We start from the raw sequence: 21,249 nt of genomic DNA, 5'->3' as shown, positions 1-21,249 counted from the left end.
ATAAAAATCCCCAGGTCCATCGTGTTTGATGTTTGTAGGGTTTGAGTCTTGAATCTGCAAATTAATTTAGTTTATTGGGATTAATTCATTTAATTTATTAATTTAATTTAAATTAATGATCTTTAAACTCAAACAGGTAAATTAAACTAAACAAACTAACTACCTAACCAACTAAACTAACTAAATGATTAAGTTACTTACCTCTGCAAGCTTGCTCCTCGCTCCTTGGCACTTGCTCCTCGCTCCTCAGCTCTGGCTCCTTGCTCCTCAGCTCTTGCTCCTTGCTCCTTTGCTCTCAAACTCAAGCTCAATCTCATTGAAATGATTTTGTTTTGGCCCATTGGGCTTATAAACCCAAAAAAAATAGTTAAATTTTTTGTTTTTTTCGGGTCCGCGGAATTTTTTTCCGCCGAACCGCTCCCGGTTCACTAAAATTCGCTCCCGGAGCGTTTTTTAATGCCCGGGAGCGATCAGGGAGCGATCGCTCCCCGATCGCTCCCGGGCATTAAAAAGCGCTCCGGGAGCGCGGGAGCGATCGCTCCCTGAAACGCTCCCTCACAGACCAGGGAGCGCAAATTTTTTTACGGGAGCGCGCTCCCGAAAATCGCTCCCGTCCGGGAGCGATTTGGGGAGCGCGCTCCCGAGCCGCTCCCGCCCGGAGCGCGCTTCGGGAGCGGGTTCGAAGGGGGGGGGGGGCGCTCCCCCGCATCACTGGTATGGCCTGTTGTGAGGTTGTTTGGTTGAAGAAGCAATTTAGTGAGCTATTTGAGCACGTGTTGGATACCACCATGATCTTTTGCGGCAACCAGAGTGGGATTCGCCTTTCAGAGAATCCCATGTTCCACGACCGCTCCAAGCACATTGATATCAAGTACCACTTTATTCGGGATAGTGTACAGCGAGGAACAATAAGGCTCCAACACGTCAAAATTGATGAGCAGGTCACACACATCCTCACAAAGCCCTTAGGGAAGGTCAAATTCTTAGCCTTCTGAGAGAGACTCGGAGTTGTGGAAGGACCCTTCCATGAGGGTCTTGTGTTATGAAAATAATAAATACAAATATAAATATAATAATAATTAATTAGCTAATAGTTAGTTATTTAATAATAAAGAGGCATGTCTTAGAGACATGACCATTCATGAAAGGGCACCTGCATAGGTATATAAGCGGTCCCTCATTGTAATCATTACAAAAATCTTTGGTACATTCAACAATTATTATATACAATTACTACTTGTCCTACGATGGATACTTACATATTTCATTTCTTTTGAATTATTTCGTTGTGTATATGAACTTTGTTCGTTACATTGGTATCAGAGCATTCCTATGAGAATATGAACTTTGATGTTATAGTGGTATCAGAGCCACGTTCTCTGATCCTTGCCATTCGCCATCAACGTCGTTGTCATTGTGATCAAAGTGTTCACTATAGAGATTCTGGAGTTTCTCCATACCTTCCACTCACGATTTAGGCCTTTAGCCATTAAATTTAAATTTAAACAAAACAAAACATTTTAAAAAAAATTAAAGAAAAAAAAGGAATTATATTTAAAAATATATCTATTCAAAATAAAAAGAAAAAAAAATTATTAAAAAAATGAAATTAAGAAAAACAAATAGAATAAAAAAAAAGATTAAAAAAATGGAGATTAAAAGAAAAAATAAAAATTATATTTAAAAATAAATTTCAAAAAAAAGTGTGAGTTAACAAATAGAAAATCTGAATAATTCGTTAGTCAATAATTACCTCCAGTGCAGATCATTAAGGCCACCACCCGAACAATAAAAAAAGAATAATAATAACAATCGTAAGTATCACCACTAGTGTCTGATTTGCGAACAAAAAAAATTAATATCTAGAGCATCAGAGAAACTACGTCTAGACCAAATACCAAAACATAATCGGGCCCTCTAAACAGTCGCCTCTGCCACCGTCAGAGCTCCAACCACGCAGCCATCAACACCGCTTCCGCTACACACTACCACGACTCCCAAACTAACTAGCCATTGTCGTTGTACCATCGCAGGCCACAGCAGTGTTCCTTGCCACTTTGTTGGCATTCCAGAACCATTGTTGGCCATAATCTTATCTCTTGCTAATAGTTTCTGCATATTTTGCACCCCTGTTGAGTCGCATCTACAATCCATAGCGTCTTAGGCCATTCAAAACTACTATCACTCAGTAGCACGTGCCAGTCCATCTACCCCATCTTCCAGCCGCTCGATAACAACTATGTCAATCATCCACTGTGTCGCCAATCATTCACAGTCACAGACGCCGCTTAAATTGTGCGTCATCCACAACACATTGACATTGGTTTTTTCTCACACCTCGCCCTACTACCTTCTCTAGCACTGACACTGTTGTAAATACCGCCTGCGCTACCACCGTGTTTTCTCTTGCCTCTGTTGATCTCACCTATCCATCCAACCATGAACTATGTCGATGTACAAGTCCACCGCAAACCAACACTTCATCTTCCCCGCCACGGTTGCGACTCTTCCCAATTCAATCAAGACCCATTGTAAGCATGTCCCTTCGCTGACATTACATGCTCGATTCCATAGAAAATTGTACAGTCACAAGTCAAAATTCATGACCCTCCAACCGACCCATTTAATTCATTAAACGCTAAGCTTACATATATTTCCAATTATCATGTCCCTTCGTACATTATTAGCTAACATATAATTATATTATTCATAAGTGAAGTTACAGAGAAGACCGTGGGAGAAGAATTAAGTTCAAAACTGAAAATAAAAAGAGTATTTACGAAGCACAAGTTTGAGGAATTATAAAGGAAGTTATATTAAAAGGATTATAAGGAAGCTTTATAAAAGGCCATTTCCATTTGAATTAAAGAAAGAAGCTATATAAAGTTTTTAAAAATATATATATATATATTAAAAAATTTAAGAAGGTTATTTATAAAGTTCAACTCATTAAAGATTCTCCAAATTTTTAATTTAAATTTGAAAAACAAAATCTAAGGATAAGGTTCCTTAATAGAAAAAAGTTTATCATATATACAAGTTCAAGGAAATTATTTAAAGAAAAAAAAAAGAGGAGTAACAAAGTTTTGAAAGAAAAGGGTTGTTTTTAACCCTAAGTTCACTTACCGTTACACAAAATGGAGTCTAATTCAGAAGTAAAAGAAGAAAGATTCTCCTATAAAGGTCTTTCAATTGAAGATTGTAGATAATTATATTAAGAGGGAATACCCAAGGGAAGGAGATTCATATCGCTATCAGCACTAGTGTCGAAGAAAATTACATCAATGTTAATTTGGCGAATCAATTATTAATTCCAGAGTCCAGCATAGGAGAAAGAAAAAATATTTTTGGCGACAAAAAATATGAAATTGATGGTTTACAAGTAATAATTGACCATTATGAATACATCTCTCAATTTCGTGTCGTAACTATGTTTAACAGAAAAATTGACATCATTGTTGGCCAACCTTGCTTAAAAGAATTGGGTACGTCCATGTTAAATTTAGAGAAAAAGATTTTGATGTTCCCTTATAAGAAGAAGATGATCACCTTCCAAGACATGACAATGAAGTCAGAGCCAATAAAACTTTCATCAGAAGACTTTAAGGATATTCCAAAATTAATGCTTCAAGATAATCAAAAAATTATAACAAAGAAGCAGAAAGAATTTGAAGAAGTCATCTCTAGTAAAGACAAAGAAATTTCGCACCTCAGAGATCACAATGAAAAACTACCTGAACAAGTCAAGAAAGTTAAGGCCATAAAGAAGGAACTCAAGAAGCGCTTATCAGAACAAGAAGAGGAAAATTTACGTTTAAAGAACCTTACTCAAACATTAGTAGAACAAATCAAAACTTTAAAAGATGAGGAGGATACTAAGAATAAAGTCAACGATTCAGAAAATCACGAACTTTCACGTGTAAGGAATCATAATCAAAACCTTCTTATGCAAATAAAGAAGCTTAAAAGTGACAAGAAGTTGTTATATGAAAAGTTGGAACAACTTACTCAAGAAGAAGTATTGAAGTCTCAAGTTGTAACAATCCAAGTTGAAGAAAAAAGAACAAATACCGATCCAGTGAATCCGAGAGAGACTTGGAATCGTGGAAAGACCCTCCCATGAGGGTCCCGCTTGAGTTGGACATTGAGCTCTGGGAGCTCTTGGGGGCTTGGGGTACTTCTTGGAGATATGAGCGACCATAGGGTGAGTGGTTCACCTTCCCCTATTGGTGCGTTGTGTACAGGATGAGTGGTTCACGTTCCCCTTGATGGTTGTTGACATGTGTATACGGTGAGTGGTTCACGTTCCCCTACAATTGACATATGCATAGGATGAGTGGTTCACCTTCTCCTATGGCATGTGAACAGGATGAGTGGTTTGACTTCTCCTGTTGATGCCCCAGCATACATCCTACACCTGTAGTCTGGGACTCATGGGAAGTACCTATGATCTAACCAATGAGTTGTGAAAAGTGAATAGGGACCACAACACTACCGATGGACGCATTGTGTACTACCATACTCCCTATGTCTAGGATGCATGGTGTTCAACAACTTGATCTGGGATCAAGTCTAATTGAGGTTCTACCTTTGGACTGACTTTTTTCAATGGAGAGTGGTAAGGTCTTATGACTCACTCTTGATCAATTCTTCTTCATTATTCATATCAATGTTCAACATAGCAGAGATGAGATGAGATACAGAGATGGTACATGATGACAGGATGACACGATGATCGATAGATGGACTGGCAAGTGGAATTCTCCCTAGTTGAGAGGGAGTGTTAAAATTGGAAACTAGGGCCAAATTCAACTTTAGATAGCTCATTTGATGGAGATGATGATTGCATTGAATTCCTCTCTTTGAGAGGACCAAAATTGATCTAAAGATCATCAAATTTGGACAAGCAGAAATGTATTTTTGAGTTTATGCCCACACGTGTAAATTGTGAAGGTCAACCACATCATCATGTAGGCTCATGAAGCCCAAGATGCACCTCACTTCACCCTCAACGACTTGTATAAATACAAGTGACCTCTCACCTCATTTGGCATCATCATCACTCCAACATTCTTCTCTCTCCTTCGCTCATTGGTTCGTACATCTATTGGGTGTTCTCTCTCACACATGTGGCAAGGAGGACAAATTTCAAACTGAAGTACAGGGCCAAAATTTCAGGAGCTGACTGAAATTTGACCAACATTGACCAAGGACTGTTTGACCAAATTTGACTGTGATTTTGCAGGGTTTGACTCTGTTTGACCAGACCACATTGATTGGCACAAAAACCAAGATTTTATGGGTTGTTTGACCTGCGTTGACTGCAAGGTTCACTTCACATTGACCAAGTTTCTTTAGAGATTCTTTTATTGTTTTGGGTTGATTTTGACCACTGTTGGAGGTTGAGTTTGACTGCCTTGGAACCAGGCTTGTTAAATTATGATATGTTCTATGCTTATAACAGTTTACTTCTTTTTCTTATTATATTCCACCGATTAGCAATCACATTTACATAAAGTAAAGTGCAGATAGAACATTAAACGATCGACAGAAAACAAGCCAAGACAAGAGACACAAGATGTGGCGGCTAGCCAGGGACAAACCCCACAATGTGTGGGGAAACCCTTTGATCAAATCTTCTTTTATCTTAAATAATTCAGCAGAGAGAAATAGTACAATAAATCTGATTCATATCAGCAGTAGCAAACCCTAGATCAGTAGCATCAGCATTAGCGGCTTCATTATCAAACTAGGGCAGACCATATCTCACAAACCGACAGTCGGATTGACTTCATTCAACCCCCAAAAGTTTCGGCTTCCAGAGGAGGTTCAGATGAACCCACAGCGCAATTCAGATGAGGAGATCTTCTAGGCCACGCAAGTCAATCTTTGCTTCTGCAGTTGTAGCTTCAGATTCAACAGCTTCCGGCTTCACATGTGTGAGAGAGAGAGACCCATTTCAACGCAGTAGAAAAGAGACTCATATCTACGCAGTAAAGAGAGAGAGATGTGATGAGATGAGTCAGTCTAAATGAGGAAAAGTCCTCTTATATTTATACACAACGTTGGTGGGTGAATAGATGCGACTGTTGGGCTTCTGAGCCTACATGAGTTGTAGGTCGGCTTGATAATAATTCCATAATCAAAATAAATTCATATCTCCATGAATACTTATCGGAATTGGATGATCTTTATATCAATCCTACACCTCTCGACGAGAGGAATCTAATAAAAATATCATTAGCCATGAATAAGATGACCCACATGAAGTTTTGCCTTGGTTGCCAATTTTAACACTCCCTCTCAACCATGGAGAACTTCATCTGCAATCTGTCTATCGGTCGTTACTATTCATCCATCAAATGCACTGCCTTGTACAGCCTCACCCTTGTCCTGCTCTGCTCTATTTTGCCTGTTCTGCTTTGTCTTGTTCTGCCCTGCACTGATCTGTGTTGTTTTGCTCTGTTCTGCTCTGCTCTTGCATTGTTCTGTTCTACTCTGCTTTTGTCCGAATTATGAAGAAGAAGAAATGATCGAGGATGTATCATACTGACTCAAAGTCAGTTTCAAAGTATGTACCACTGGTCCCAGACCAGTCTCAACCAACCCAAAGTCAGCGTCATAGTGAGTACAACTCCAATGGTCCCAGACCAATATCATCCTCCACTGACTCAAAGCCAGTCTCAGAGTATGTACCACTGATCCCAGACCAGTCTCAACCGACCCGAAGTCAGCATCATAGTATGGTACAACTCCTACCACTGGTCCCAGACCAGTATCATTGATCCCAGATCAATGGAGGTCATCCTAGCGTAGGGAGTACGGTAGATACAACGATGCGTCCATCGGTACTACTATGGTCCCTAACTTCATTTCCCTGCTCATTGATCAGATGAGAGGTACTTCCCATGAGTCCCAGACTGCATGGGTAGGATGCCTCGACTGGAGAACTAATCAATCCTATCCTCACAGGAGAACACATCAATCCTGCTACAATTGCCATGGAGAACACATCAATTCAGGCCTCACAGGAGAACACATCAATCCTGCTACAATTGCCATGGAGAACACATCAATCCAGGCTGCCATGGAGAACACATCAATCCAGGCCTCACAGGAGAACAAATCATCCTGCTACACAGGACAGCGAATCATCTTGTTCCACAAGAAAGCGAATCATCTTGTCCCACAAGAGAGCGAATCATCTTGTTCCAGTGTGCACCACCAGGGGAACCGCAAGCCCTTAGAGCTCCCAGAGCTCAATGTATGCAACATGCAGGACCCTTGTACAAGGGTTTCTTGCCGACTCCAAGTCGTTTGGGAAAATCACAGATTAGATCTTTCCTCGGGGCTTTGACAAGGTGTATCAACCTGTACATCATTTTAATGTGATGGAGCTTCCTTGCTCATCGACTTACCATATCCCAGATGATGTCTATCTGCTGGAGCAATTGACGAATATGGGATTCCTGAATAATCAAATCCCACCTCTGGTTGTTACAGAGAATCACAGTGGTATCCAATGTAAATCCAAATAGCTCACTGAAGAGCTTTCGCAACCAGACTGCCTCACACGAGGTTATGCTAGCAACAATATATCCTGCTTCGGCGGTGCTCAAAGCCACCGACTTCTGCTTCCTGCTCATCTAGGATATCGAAGCAGATCCCAAGGTGAAACAATACCCAGAAGTGCTCTTACGGTCCACCACACTTCCTACCCAATCAACATCAGTATATCCAAGTAGTCTCACATCTCCGGCAGTGTATCTTAATCCATGAGAGATTGTGTCCTGAAGACATCTCAGAAGATTCCTGGCATCAATCCAGTGAGGCTCAACCAAATATGAGCTCACAATGCTAACTACAAAACATATGTTCAGACGGAGGTTCACCAAGAACATCAATGCGAATGAGCTTTTGAAACTCAGAGGCATTTCCCAAGTCTGGTCCGGCATCACTACCATATAACTTCTAAAAGTTAAGATCCTCGAGGTAGTCACAGGCTTGCAGTCCATCATACCGAATCTTTCCAATATATTTACCACATATTTTCCTTGAGATAGGAAAATTTCCCTTGGCTTCTGCCACACTTCAAGTCCTTGGTCCTTCATTTCAAATTCAGAAGCCATCTCCCTCTTACATTTGTGAATGAGAGGGTTTGCACCTGTTAGAAAGAGGTCATCCACATACAACACCAGTATGAGAGGCTTGTCATCTTCAACCTTAAAGTAAAGGTTAGGATCGACTTCACTCCTAGTGAATCCCAGCTTCATCAAGTAGCTATCGATCCTCTCATACCATGCTCGGGGTGCTTGCTTCAGCCCATAGAGAGCTTTCTTCAACCTGCATACATGATATTTTCGATCATAAATCTCAAATCCTTCGGGTTGCTCCACGTAGACCTCTTCTTTGATCGAGCCATGCAAGAATGCAGTCTTGACATCCATCTGATGTAGGTTCCATCCTTGTGAAGCGGCAAGGGCTATGATCGAGCGGATGGTCGTATATCTGGCAACAGGTGCAAATATCTCATCATAGTCTATACCTTCCTTTTGGGAGAAACCTCGAGCAACAAAACGAGCCTTATACTTTTCTGTGCTTCCATCTGCTGCATGATTTATCTTGTAAAGTCATTTGGAAGTAACAACAGTCTTGTCCCGGGGTCTGAGAACTACTTCCCAAACATCATTCTTTATGATAGACTCATATTCTTCGGTCATAGCATCCTTCCATACTTGATGCTTGACGGCATCTGAGAATGACGAAGGCTCATTTTGTATGATTGTGCTCATGATGGTCAGGTATCCTTGATACCTATTAGATTTCTTACTTTCACGAAAGGTTCCTCGGGGTGCAGCATGTCCTTCAGCATCATCAAGTAACCCCTTAAGCCATGAAGGCCTCTTCCTCGAAGAGGAAGGCTCATATGGAGGAGGATCAATCGGATCCATGGGTTCTTCTACATCAGGCATTGATTCATCATCCTTTTCTTTCGGTTCCCTGGTGTCGGCTTCTTGAGAGCTCCTCAAAGTCGGAAGATTGATCACCTTGCTGAGAGCCATATCTTCGTCAAAGGTGACATCATGACTAATTATGACTTCCCTTTGACCGGCTACATAGATTCTATAGCCTTTAGTCTTTTCACCATAGCCCACGAAAATTCCCTTCTTTCCAGATGCTCCCAATTTATTTCTTTTCTCTGTCAGCACATGAAAGTATACACGGCTTCCAAAAATTTTAAAATGAAAAACATCAGGTTTCTTACCGGTCAATTTTTCTTCAGGAGTCTTGGAACCCAATGCTTGATGAGGGCATCGATTTTGTACATATACGGCAGTGTTTGCAGCTTCAGCCCATAGAATCTTTGGAAGTCTTTGATCATGTAGCATGGCCCGGACAGCTTCCATCATTGTGTGGTTCTTCCTTCCCACCACACCATTCTGCTCAGGAGTATGTGATGTAGTAGTCTCCCTCTTAATGCCAACCTCAGGTATGCCTGAGTAAACCAATTGTAATATATCGGAGGTCTTGCTTTGGCTTGAGGGGAATGGTCCCCTTTTGAGCTTTCCTTTGGCACATCCCGGACATACACCTTCTTTCTCTACTTGGAATTCGGGCATCCCTATTACCATCTGTCTTACATCGGGTAGAGCTTTGTAATAAAGGTGGGCAAACATCCATTGCCAAAGTTCAGACTAAAGAGTTGTGTCACAAGACATGACACCTAGCGGACTTCCATCGACCTGATATAATGAATCAACACTAAACCCAAGAGTAAAGTCATCTTTAACATTATTTTTCCATATACATACCTTGCCATTGCTGAAGGTTACCTTGTAGCCTCTGTCTTCCATTGCCAAGATGGACACTAGGTTCCTTTTGAGGTCAGGTGCATTTAATACATCCTAGAATTTCTAGCCTTCTTGAATGCTTGTCCTCTTCCTTGATTCCCAGCTCTCCTCTTACCTTTGCTGTTGAATTTGTCATTCGTTTGATTGCCATCAGAGGGATTTCGAGTTGCACCACTGCATATTGTACCATGCTTCTCTAATCATGATTATCATCATGCTGCCCATGTCCATGATTTTATCCATCATAATGCTGCGCAAACTAGTGTGCATCATCATCATGCTATCATGTATGTCCATGATCTCATGTTGCCCTTTATGTCCATGATCTCATTCATCATGATGCTCATGATCTCATACATAGTGACTTGCTTTATCGCAAATGTAACATCGTCATTTTCTTCTAGCCTTAGGTCCAGCCTTTCCTTTTGATTTAGTCCCGGAATTATTTCTTTTCTTTGCATGAGAAGAAAAGGCAGCAGGAGGACCTTTCAGCATGGGCATTTCTTGCACTTCTTCCCTTGTTTCTTCTTGAATGCATCTAGCCATTAATTCCTCGAAACTAGGAATTACATTATTGTTCAGAAGAGTAGTCCTGAACACATACCATTCAGATGGTAATCCTCCGAGAGTTGTGAGTGCCATTTCTCTGTCAGTAATGGTTTCCCCAATAGATAGGAGATCGTTCTTGATCTCGATGATTCTTAAGAAGTATGCTTGCATACTTTCATCTTTACCCTTCTTGATTTCCCTCAGCTTATTTCTAAGAAACAAAACTTGATTTGCATCATTAACTTTAAATAAACTCACCAGTCTATCGTAGATTTCCTTGGAGGTGTCCAGTTCAGAGATGTAGGCCACCAAGTGCTTGTCGATAGAGTCCCGGATGATCTTCTATTGTTTTGACTTCTCCATTTTTTCATTTGTTCCAGGCAGCAGCGGATGCATTTGATGGAGGCTCAACAATATTGCCTCTTACATGATCCAACACTCCTTGATTCTCAAGGGTTAGATCGCTAGACATCTTCCATCCGTGATAGTCAGCTTTCTCACGGAGCTTGTCTTCAGCAGGAAAGAGTGTTGAGGACCCCATAGTTCTTTTAGGATAGCCTTGCCAATATTCTCTTCGATGATTGCTCTTGCTCTTGCTCGGGCTTTGTCTTCACCTCAGCTCTGATACCATGTTAAATTATGGTATGTTCTATGCTTATAACAGTTTACTTCTTTTTCTTATTATATTCCACCGATTAGCAATCACATGTACATAAAGTAAAGTGCAGATAGAACATTAAACGATCGACAGAAAACAAGCCAAGACAAGAGACACAAGATGTGGCGGCTAGCCAGGGACAAACCCCACAATGTGTGGGGAAACCCTTTGATCAAATCTTCTTTTATCTTCAATAATTCAGCAGAGAGAAATAGTACAATAAATCTGATTCATATCAACAGTAGCAAACCCTAGAGCAGTAGCATCAGCATTAGCGGCTTCATTATCAAACTAGGGCAGACCATATCTCACAAACCGACAGTCAGATTGACTTCATTCCACCACCAAAAGTTTCGGCTTCCAGAGGAGGTTCAGATGAACCTACAGCGCAGTTCAGATGAGGAGATCTTCTAGGCCACGCAAGCCAATCTTTGCTTCTGCAGTTGCAGCTTCAAATTCAACAGCTTCCGGCTTCACATGTGTGAGAGAGAGACCCATTTCAGCGCAGTAGAGAAGAGACTCATATCTGCGCAGTAGAGAAGAGACTCATATCTGCGCAGTAGAGAGAGAGAGAGATGTGATGAGATGAGTGAGTCTACATGAGGAAAAGTCCTCTTATATTTATACACAACGTTGGTGGGTGAATAGATGCGACTGTTAGGCTTCTGAGCCTACATGAGTTGTAGGTCGGCTTGATAATAATTCAATAATCAAAAATAATTTCATATCTCCATGAATACTTATCGGAATTGGATGATCTTTATATCAATCCTACACCTCTCGACGAGAGGAATCTAATAAAAATATTATTAGCCATGAATAAGATGACCCACATGAAGTTTTGCCCTGGTTGCCAATTTTAACAAGGCTTCAATGGATAAGTTTTGTTGTTGCATTGACCATCTTTAACTTTCTGGTTAGGATTGAGCTTGACTGCAGTTGACTGCAGATTTGTCAGGGTTGTTTTGACTTTGATTTGGCAAGTCAACTTTGACTTTTTATTTGTATTCTCTCTCTCTCTGCTGAACATTTGATATAATAATGAGAAGAATTGATCAAGGGTTTTCCGTGCCTTGGGATTTTTCCCTAGCATCCGCCAAATCTAGTGTCCTCTTGTCTTGGCTTATCTTCTTTATTTATTTTATGTTCTATCTACAGTTACTGTCAATGTGAATTATGGTTAATGTGATTGCTATTGGAAACTAGTTTAGAAATTGTCATTGGGTTGCTTAAAGTACATTGAAGTAATTGTGTTAAGCACAGAACAAACCATTGTTAACTAAAATTAACATGGAGACGCCAAGGCTCGATAGGTGGCTTGAGCAGAGCAGACGACGAGATTGTGGCCCGAGTGGTGGCTTGAGCAGGGCTGACGGTGAGACTACCGATGGACTGCTGGCTCACAGCGGCGGGAGGATGTCAAGAACAGTTGTGGGTAGTCAGCCGCCTTTTTTTCTTTTTTATTTGTTTTTTTTAATTGTATTTTTTAACTTCCTTTTATTTTTTTATATTTTTATATGTAATTTTTAATTAATTATTTTCTATATATATATATATATATATATATATATATATATATATATATAGAGAGAGAGAGAGAGAGAGAGAGAGAGAGAGATTCGTTTTAAAATATGGTAGGCTTGAAACCGAAACGGTTGAGCCAGACCGAGCCAGAACCTGGCTGGGTTGTTACCGAGCCAACCAACTTAGTAACAGTAACAACCCGGCCAGCTTGGTGGCCGCTACATTTTTTTGGGGGGAAATTCAGGACCCCACACCCCATTCTATTCTGCCTTTGGGTTCTTTGGGGTCCATTTACCTCTCCCAAACCCTATAAAAGCTACCCAACCCCTCTCATTTCCTCACAGCTATCTCATTGCATTTGAGTGAGAATTTGTGAGGAGTTTGTGAAGAGTTGTGGAGTTTGTTTTTGGAGCAGCAGTGAGGAGTCTTGGGCAAGCATTGGAGCAGGAGTGAGGAGCTTCTTGGGCAGCCATTGCTGCAGCATTGAGGAGTTTGTTTGTTGGAGCAACATTGAAGAGGCAATTTGTGCCTAGAGGTATTTTTTTTTTCACTTCTAAAATATGTTTTTGCTTATTTATTTTTTTGTGCAAATCTGGAAATTGAAAAGAGTGTTTTTTGTAAAAGAAATGAACACTAAAGCAATGTTATTTTTTTGTTTTCATTTTGATCATTTTTCCTTTCATTTCCAAGTCAAAAAATGGCTCCTAGAGTGAAAAATGTTGCTTGGACATACGCTGAAATGGTTGATAATCAAATGCATTGCAAATTTTGCCATAGAAAAATTAAGGAGGGTCATGGGGGCATTCATAGGCTGAAACAACACTTGGCAGGAATGAGAGGCCAAATTACTCCATGTGAATCACCACAAATTGGGGATATTAGGAAGGAATTGTTAAATAGCTTTGAGAAGTTTTAGAAAGAAAAAGTTGGGCAAAAAGAAATAGAGGCTGAAATTGGGAGGAAGAGGAGTATACAAAAAATGATAGCTACCAACCCCCATTTTGATTTTGGGGGCTCTTCTTCTATCCCTTGTACTGACGCATCGAACCCCTTCTACTATGTTCCTCCCTTTTTGGAGTATTCAAGAAAAGGGCAAGGGTAAAATGAAAAAGAAAGGTGATATGAATATCAAAAGTTATTTCACTGTCACACCCTCCTCTCGATCGGATGCACATGGTCTTGAAGCTAGTAGAACTTTGCAGCCCACTTTAGATGACTATTGGAACAAAGAATTGAGGGAGCCTACTCGTGATTACATATCTATATGGTGGTATGATGTTGATATCTCCTTCAATGCTTCCCATTCACCATATTATGAGCCTATGTTTGATGCCATATTTGCTGCTAGAAAGGGCTTTAGAGACCCTACTATGCATGAGTTAAGGGGGTATCGTTTGCAGAAAGAAATTTCCTTCATTAATGAGTATTTGGAATATTTCAAAAACTCGTGGGCAAAAACATGATGTACCATCATGTCAGATGGATGGACTTATCAAAGGAACTGTACCATCCACAGGGAACCATGTTTCTAAAATCAGTTGATGCATCTGATAGGGTGAAAGATGGACAATTGTTGTTTTAGCTATTGGATGAAGTTGTTCAGGAGGTGGAGGTGGCTAACGTTGTTCAAGTCATCACAGATAATGCCTCTAACTATGTTCTTGCTGGTAAACTGTCAGAGGAGAAAAACAAAACCATCTTTTGGACCCCATGTGCTGCACATTACAAAGACCTCATGCTTGAGGATATTGGCAAATTAGATTGGGTCAAGAACACTATAGATCATGCCAAAAGCATAACAAAATTTATCTACAATCATTCATGGATTTTGAGCCCAATAAGGAGACACAAAGGGGGCAGAGATATTATTAGGCCTACCATAACTAGATTTGCAACGCATTTTTTGGCATTGCAATCTATGCTTTCACAACATAGAAACTTGCAAAAGATGTTTTCTAGTGATGATTGGAATCAAAGCCAGTGGTCTCTCAAACAAGAAGGCAAAGATTTGAAAAAGAAAGTTAATGAAGAAATATTTTGGAAAAAGGCAGCAGAGATTGTGAAGGTTGTTGAGCCACTGGTTAAGGTGTTGCGGTTGGTGGATGGGGAAAGATTGGCTATGGGCTTCATTTATGAGGCTATGGATCAAGCAAAGGAGCAAATAAAGAGGGCATACAAGGATAGAGTGGTTAAGTATGGGCCCATTTGGGCAATCATTGATGAAAGATGGAACAATCAACTCCATCACCCTATACATGCAGCTGGGTATTTTTTGAACCCACGATATCATTATAAAGCTCTAGAGGCAGGAGCTTTGGGTGGGGAGGTTAGAGATGGATTGATTGACTGCATTGATCACATGATCCCATTGGAGTGTGATCAGCTAGATATACACCGACAGATCACAACCTTCAGCAAAGACACAAGTACCTTTGGGAAGAACCTAGCAAAGATTGAAAGGGAAGCAAATGAGCCAGGTAAACAAAAATTTCAATTTTCAAATTCTTAATACTTATTTTGTTAAATTGTTTATAATTTGAAAGTTGGATATAATTTGTTGAGCCAACTCATTACACTAATATATTTTTTGCAGCACAATGGTGGGAGGCTTTTGGTAGCCATTGTCCTCAATTGCATAAGTTTGCAATTCATATTTTGAGTCAAACTTGTAGTGCTACTGGGTGTGAGCGCAATTGGTCTGTCTTTAAGTGGATTCACACAAAGAAGAGAAATTGTTTGGATCAAAAACAGTTAAATGATCTAGTCTATGTCCAATACAACCTCAGGCTCAGACCCAACCAGTTGTTGAACAAAAGACCTAATTCAGATCCCATTGTATTGGAAGATATTGATCCAACATCAAATTGGGTAGTCAGATTGGGTAGTGGAGAGTCATCTAGCAGAGTTTGATTCTGATGAAGATCTTGATTAGGATTTACAGGTGGAGGCATCACTCGAACATAATGTTCAGTTGAATGCATATCCACTTGTACCAGCCTCAGGCCAGCCCCAAGTCCTCCAGTTGCAGGCGCTTCCTCTACTCACCCACGACGAAAGCGCATATCTCGTCTATCTCAACGTGCAGCTGCTACACAGCCTACTAGTGCTACCACTTCTACAGTTGCAGTTGGAGATGATGAGGAGGAGGAGCCACGGGTTTCCCTGTCTGACTCTGATTCAGAGGTTCAACCAGATGATGTTGGCTCCTCTAACAGTAGCCAGTAGTACTAGTCAATGGTGACTAGTGGTGTTTCACTATCACAATTTACTTTTGTTTTAGAGGCCATTTCTAGCCTCCTTGGTTATGTGTTTTTGTTTTGATCTCTATATCATCATTCACATATGTATTGGACAGTGCATTGGGTGCCATTTCGATATAATGGATATATTCATGAGCCTACTTTGATCATATGTTGTCTTCTCTCTATATTCTAAAGCTTTGTGTTTGGAAACATGAACGTAAGTCTTTAAAATTATGTCTTTTAATAAATAAATAAATATTTAATGTATTTTTTACAACAACCGAGTCGTTGAAATCAAACCGGCCGAGTTGATATCAAGTTGAATTCGGAGTCGGAGTCGACCCTCATCCATTTCCGCACCGGAGTCAGAGTTTTAAAACATATATATATATATATATATATATATATCCTTTTTTATAATTTTTTTAATTCCCTTTTTTCCTTGTTTTAATAATAAAAAAATCACCCTTTTTTCTTATATGCCTAATTTTTATTTTTTTGTAATCGCTAAAGGCCTAATGGAAAAATTGGAAAATCTCCAAAATTGTATTGTGGAACACTTAGATCATGACGGCAACGAAGTTGACGATAGGTTGATGGCCAAAAAGGCCAGATCAAACTGGCTCTGTGCGACGATTGAGCACCAGAGGTGTTGAAGAATGTAACTAGGTTCAGTCTTCATAAATGTATTTAAGTCACAATATAATGTATTTGTCAAAAGAAAGAAAATAAAATTTACTTATTATTAAAATTGACTTATTAAAGCATGGGTTTCATGCTTGGGTCAATTGTTTTTAGGTCAAAGCCTCCATTGTAGGCTTCTAGGGTTTGTGTCAAGTGTCCTTGTCTATGTCATAATGTAAAGAACCCTTCTTGGGAATTATTTGTCAAGAAAGAAATTTATTTTCTATTAAAATAAGTCTTCTAGGCCTCCTCCACCAAGTCGGCCTCAAACTGGACAAGTCGGCCTAAATCTAGGCAGCAAAATCACTATATAAAGGCCATCAACTCGACCTCATTTTTCATCCACTCAACAAGTTTGATCTGCAACTTCTAGGGCCAAAAAAAGTGTAAATTTCAAGGAAGAAGAGGAAGAAGGATAGCTAAGGAGAAGGAGGTCTCTCACAAGCATAAGAAATCGAAATTTTCTCTCTTTCCCACACGTGTGAAGTTGTGCGGCTACTGGAAGGGGGTCGAAATTCTACAGTAACTAAGAGGCTGAAATTCTGATGCTAGGGGTCAGAATTCTACAACTGGGAAGTCGAATTTCTGGATTGTTGCTAGGTTGCAATTGTTGGATAAGAAGATACTACTATATCATCTTGGAAGGTTGACTTGATGGAGGAGGAAAGTTTGTTGGTCTAGGGTCTTGGTCCATCTCAAACTGAATTACTGAGGGAAGAGTTCTTGACTGGGATTTCCCCTATATAGGGGTTTTAGCCCTGGCTGTCCGCCTACATCTCGTGTTCCCGATCTTCATATTTTGCTTTTGATAATTGTTTGATGAAACAAAGATAAAAGAAGAACATAAGAGAGTTAATAAGAACATAAGAAAGTTAATAAGAACATAAGAATATCGCAAGTAATTATCAACATAAGAAAATCTTTCTGCCTTTCTGATTTTCTAACAAGAGGATTGAACAGCCCTGATACCAATGTTACGAACAAAGTTCATATACTCAGAGGAATGCTCTGACACCAATGTTATGAACAAAGTTAGTACTATGTAGTAATCTTCAAAACACTTGTACATGAAAACATTTATTAAGTATAGAAATGTAAATATTGAATAGTGTATAAAAGAATTGATATGAGATGATGTTACAAATGAGGGTCTGCTTGTATACCTAGGCAAGTGCCATTTCATGAACGACCAGGCCCGTAGAGACATGCTTCTTCAATACTAATTATTAGTTAATTAACTGTTATTCATTATTATTAATATTTACATTATTTGTATTATTTTTATATAAATCTTATTCATAACAAGCTGACAACTCAATCAACATTTTTGATGAACCAATCCATGCTGACAACTCAATGAACATGTTTAATGAACCAATTCAACTCATTTAGAACACTTGAACAAGAATAGTGATGAAGTGACATTGTGAAAGACAAAAAAAAAAAAAAAAAAAAACTGAAATGAGGAAATTTGTGCGATTGATTCCCTTGATGGCTCTCTATCATCCTTAGGTCCATTCTTTTTTAGATGATCATAGCATTGGCAAAGTGCTTTATGTGGAAAGTTGGAAACAACATTCTCCTAATCATCTTTCTTCTAAATACTAAAACATCAGTTCCCTCGCAGAAATCTCTATCCTAGTTCTTTAGTTAACAAGGCAACTCCAATTTTGTTCAAATGCAATCCAGAGTAAACCATTGTTGTAATTCAGGCCATTAAGGAAACAGAGGACAAGCGCTTTATCTATTTTCTTTTCTCATAATCTGTTATATAATCAATTCTTTTCTTCTGTGAAGAAAATGAAGGTCCCCACATGGAAGCCATATAGATGCATATCCATCCTAGATAAACCCAGGATATGGCTCAGATTCACAGAGGATCTGTATCATATATGACCAACTATGGTCCCATCCAGTATAATGAAAAAAAATGAAACAAGAAGAGAAAAAAAAGGCAAAATGTATTGAATGTGCTCTCCTATCCACTGATGACTAAAATGAAGAAAAAGCTAATAAAACATGTGTTTGAGAATTACAAGTTAAAATTAAGGTAATAAAAAGTTAACCTTTGAGTCAAACTCTTGCACGTTTTGCATAGTCTGAAAGCACATGTCCAAGCACGCTGGTACATACTCCACAAAGTCTTCCTCATAGAACTGAACATCCTCCATGAGAGAACACAAAGATCGGCAAGATGCAAGCTGAAGAACGGAAAACTCACAAGTTATAAAATGGAAGAAAATGTCAACAATGAAGTAAGACACATCCATTTGAATCAAATTGGTTCAGGCAGTATCCATTTTATCAGCAAAGCGCATGAATGTAGATAACTTAGAGCAGAAGAAATGCTATTCTGCAAACACAAAAAGTGCAAGCCTCCATAATAAACAGATAACGTTTCATATGAGAATGGTGGAAACTTTGCACATATTTTACACAATGGCATGAAGATAAACATACTTTCACAGCCAAGTCCTTATCTTGAAGCAAACCAAGCAATGCACAATATACCGGCTTTCTGATCTCACCTTTGATCTGCCATATCACAAGTACCAAAAGAATCAATACAAAGGTGAAAGTGGAACATAACAAAGAAAGCTATTCATCTTCTGTATGAGAACCATAATCATGAAACACAATTGTTCTTTAAGATGGACTTGTCCATTCACAGCACAATCAACATGTGTAGGGTTTTCCCACATCTCCAAGGAAAATGCAGTGCAATAGTTAATTCTCCTGCCTCTAAACTACGCTGCTCAAAATTGTTTTACATGTTAGATTCTTTCAATTCTGAAAATATGCACATCCAAGAAATACCAATATTACAAATATATATTATATATGAGATCAACACAAAAGATCTCAGACAGAGTTTAGAACAAAAATAACATAAACTGATTGTGATAGAGTAATTCCACATGCAAAAATTACATGGCATGGAAACCTGAGCTTCACTCCAATACTTGCAAAAAAAACACCAGAGCACAGAACAAACTGCTGACTGGATGTATAGAATAGAGAGCAATGTGAAAAAATGGGCAAACAAGGCAGGATGATTTTGGACATCGAGCAGTCAGCAGTTGAAATGATTCATACACATTTATAGGAGCTGGGGACCAGAAAAATCCAGTGTTCTATAGGGACGTGCCCCCCACATTTTCCAGACTCCAGAGGCAATGCATCAGCTGGAGAAACAATTCTGTTAAAATTGGCAACTAGAGCCAAATTCCATGTGGATCTACTTATTCATGGCAGGTGATATTTTTCTTGGATTCCTCTCGTCAAGAGGTGTAAGATTGATCTAAAGATCATCCAATTCCGACATGTATTCATGGAGATATTAATTTATTTGTGTTATGGGACAATTCGTCAAGGTCGGCCAACAACCAAATTGTCCCCACTTGTCCTCCCCGTTTTAGTATAAAAAGAGGTGCCTTGCAAGTCATTTTAGACAAACCTCTTCTGATCTCTTCCTCTCCACTTGTCTTTGGGTTTTGGTGGGAGGAAAGATCCTAATAGTATACGCTGCCCTAAGAAGAAGATGCCCTAGCTCTACGCTGTCATGGAGAAGCTTAAACACTGCCATAGAGAAGGCTCTATGCTGCCATAAAGAAGCTTAACGCTGCCATGGAGGACAGCCCTTATCTCAGCCACAAAGAAGCCCTAACGCTGCCCTACGAAGAAGTCTAATACGCAGTCATGAAGGGTAACCTGAACGCTGTCATGAAGGACAACTCTTAACACGAAGGAAAGCCCTAAACACAGGATTAGCAAGTGACACTAATCCGCTGTTCTAAGCCGCAGTTCTAAAGGGAATTTTAGACTCAGTCAAGGCACTTTGAGAAGCCTATATACGTTGCCCTAGCTGTAGCTCACACAGTTAGACGCAGTCCAAAAGAAAGGATATACCCTAGCTGCAGATAAGAATGAGGGCTCTTCGCTGTCAAGGAAGGAGCCCTATAAACGCTGTCCTAATGAAGGATGATCATCACATTGACAAGGAGACCTTCCTACGTAGTCATAGGAGAAGCCTTATCACATGTATGGAGATGCACTAGGAGCAGATCGGTGACTAGGTGCAGTCATAAAAGGAAGCCTAGCAGCAGTAGTAAAGACTGCTGTTCTAAGGCATGATTTAGGCATGTTTGGGAGCAGCTGTCTCTATATTAGAGGACTGAGGGCAAAGCTGTTTGCATGGACCTGTTGAAGGAGTCTGCAACTATAGCCTAGCTGCTCTGCTAGGCTGTAAGCCATAGCAAGCAGCTAAGGCTGGTATGCATTGAGTGTAAATAGTTGCAGCATATTAGATGCAGTATATTGGGTGCAGCATAATATAATGAAGTGCAGCACAGTGACAGAGATGCAGCATAGTGATGAGGAAGTGCAGCATGATGGGTGCAGCACAGTGATGATTAGTGCAGCATGTTGAGATGCAGCATAGTGATGAGAAAGTGCAACATGATGGGTGCAGCACAGTGATGATTAGTGCAGCGTGATGAGATGCAGCATAGCAGTGATGAATGCAGGTCAGTGATGGGAGCAGCACAGAGATGAGAACAGCTCTGTGACGGGTGCAGCATGGTGATGGAATCACTTTGGAGAATCAATTGAAGCAGTCTGTCTTCACCTGAGTTCTGATAAGCTACCTCATGTGTTATCTTCTTAGTGAAGATCTCTGCTCTTATTTTGTCAAGTCAAAATGTTGACTTCTAATGTATATGTACTATCTCTCTTTCTCTGT

General features: G+C 39.8%; 1 protein-coding gene across 4 annotated transcripts in view; it reads right to left on the bottom strand.

Annotated features, from left to right (window-relative positions):
- Window positions 1-21,249, bottom strand: part of LOC149186580 (ARM repeat superfamily protein) — a 482,448-nt gene that overhangs the window by 275,060 nt on the left and 186,139 nt on the right. For all 4 annotated transcript variants that reach the window (XM_089411041.1, XM_089411042.1, XM_089411043.1 and 1 more), the window contains 2 exons: window positions 18,969-19,043; window positions 18,575-18,709 (listed from right to left, as the gene is read on the bottom strand). In XM_089411041.1, the coding sequence (XP_089267167.1) occupies window positions 18,575-18,709; window positions 18,969-19,043 (210 nt within the window). The remainder of the gene's footprint in view (window positions 1-18,574; window positions 18,710-18,968; window positions 19,044-21,249) is intronic.

Source organism: Pinus tabuliformis, chromosome 3_1 (genome assembly GCF_031772625.1).
Source record: "Pinus tabuliformis cultivar Carrire ecotype Pingquan chromosome 3_1, CPIR1, whole genome shotgun sequence".
NCBI lineage: Eukaryota > Viridiplantae > Streptophyta > Pinopsida > Pinales > Pinaceae > Pinus > Pinus tabuliformis.
The sequence above is the reverse complement of the archived record's forward strand: the minus strand, read 5'-3'. Positions and strand labels throughout refer to the sequence as shown.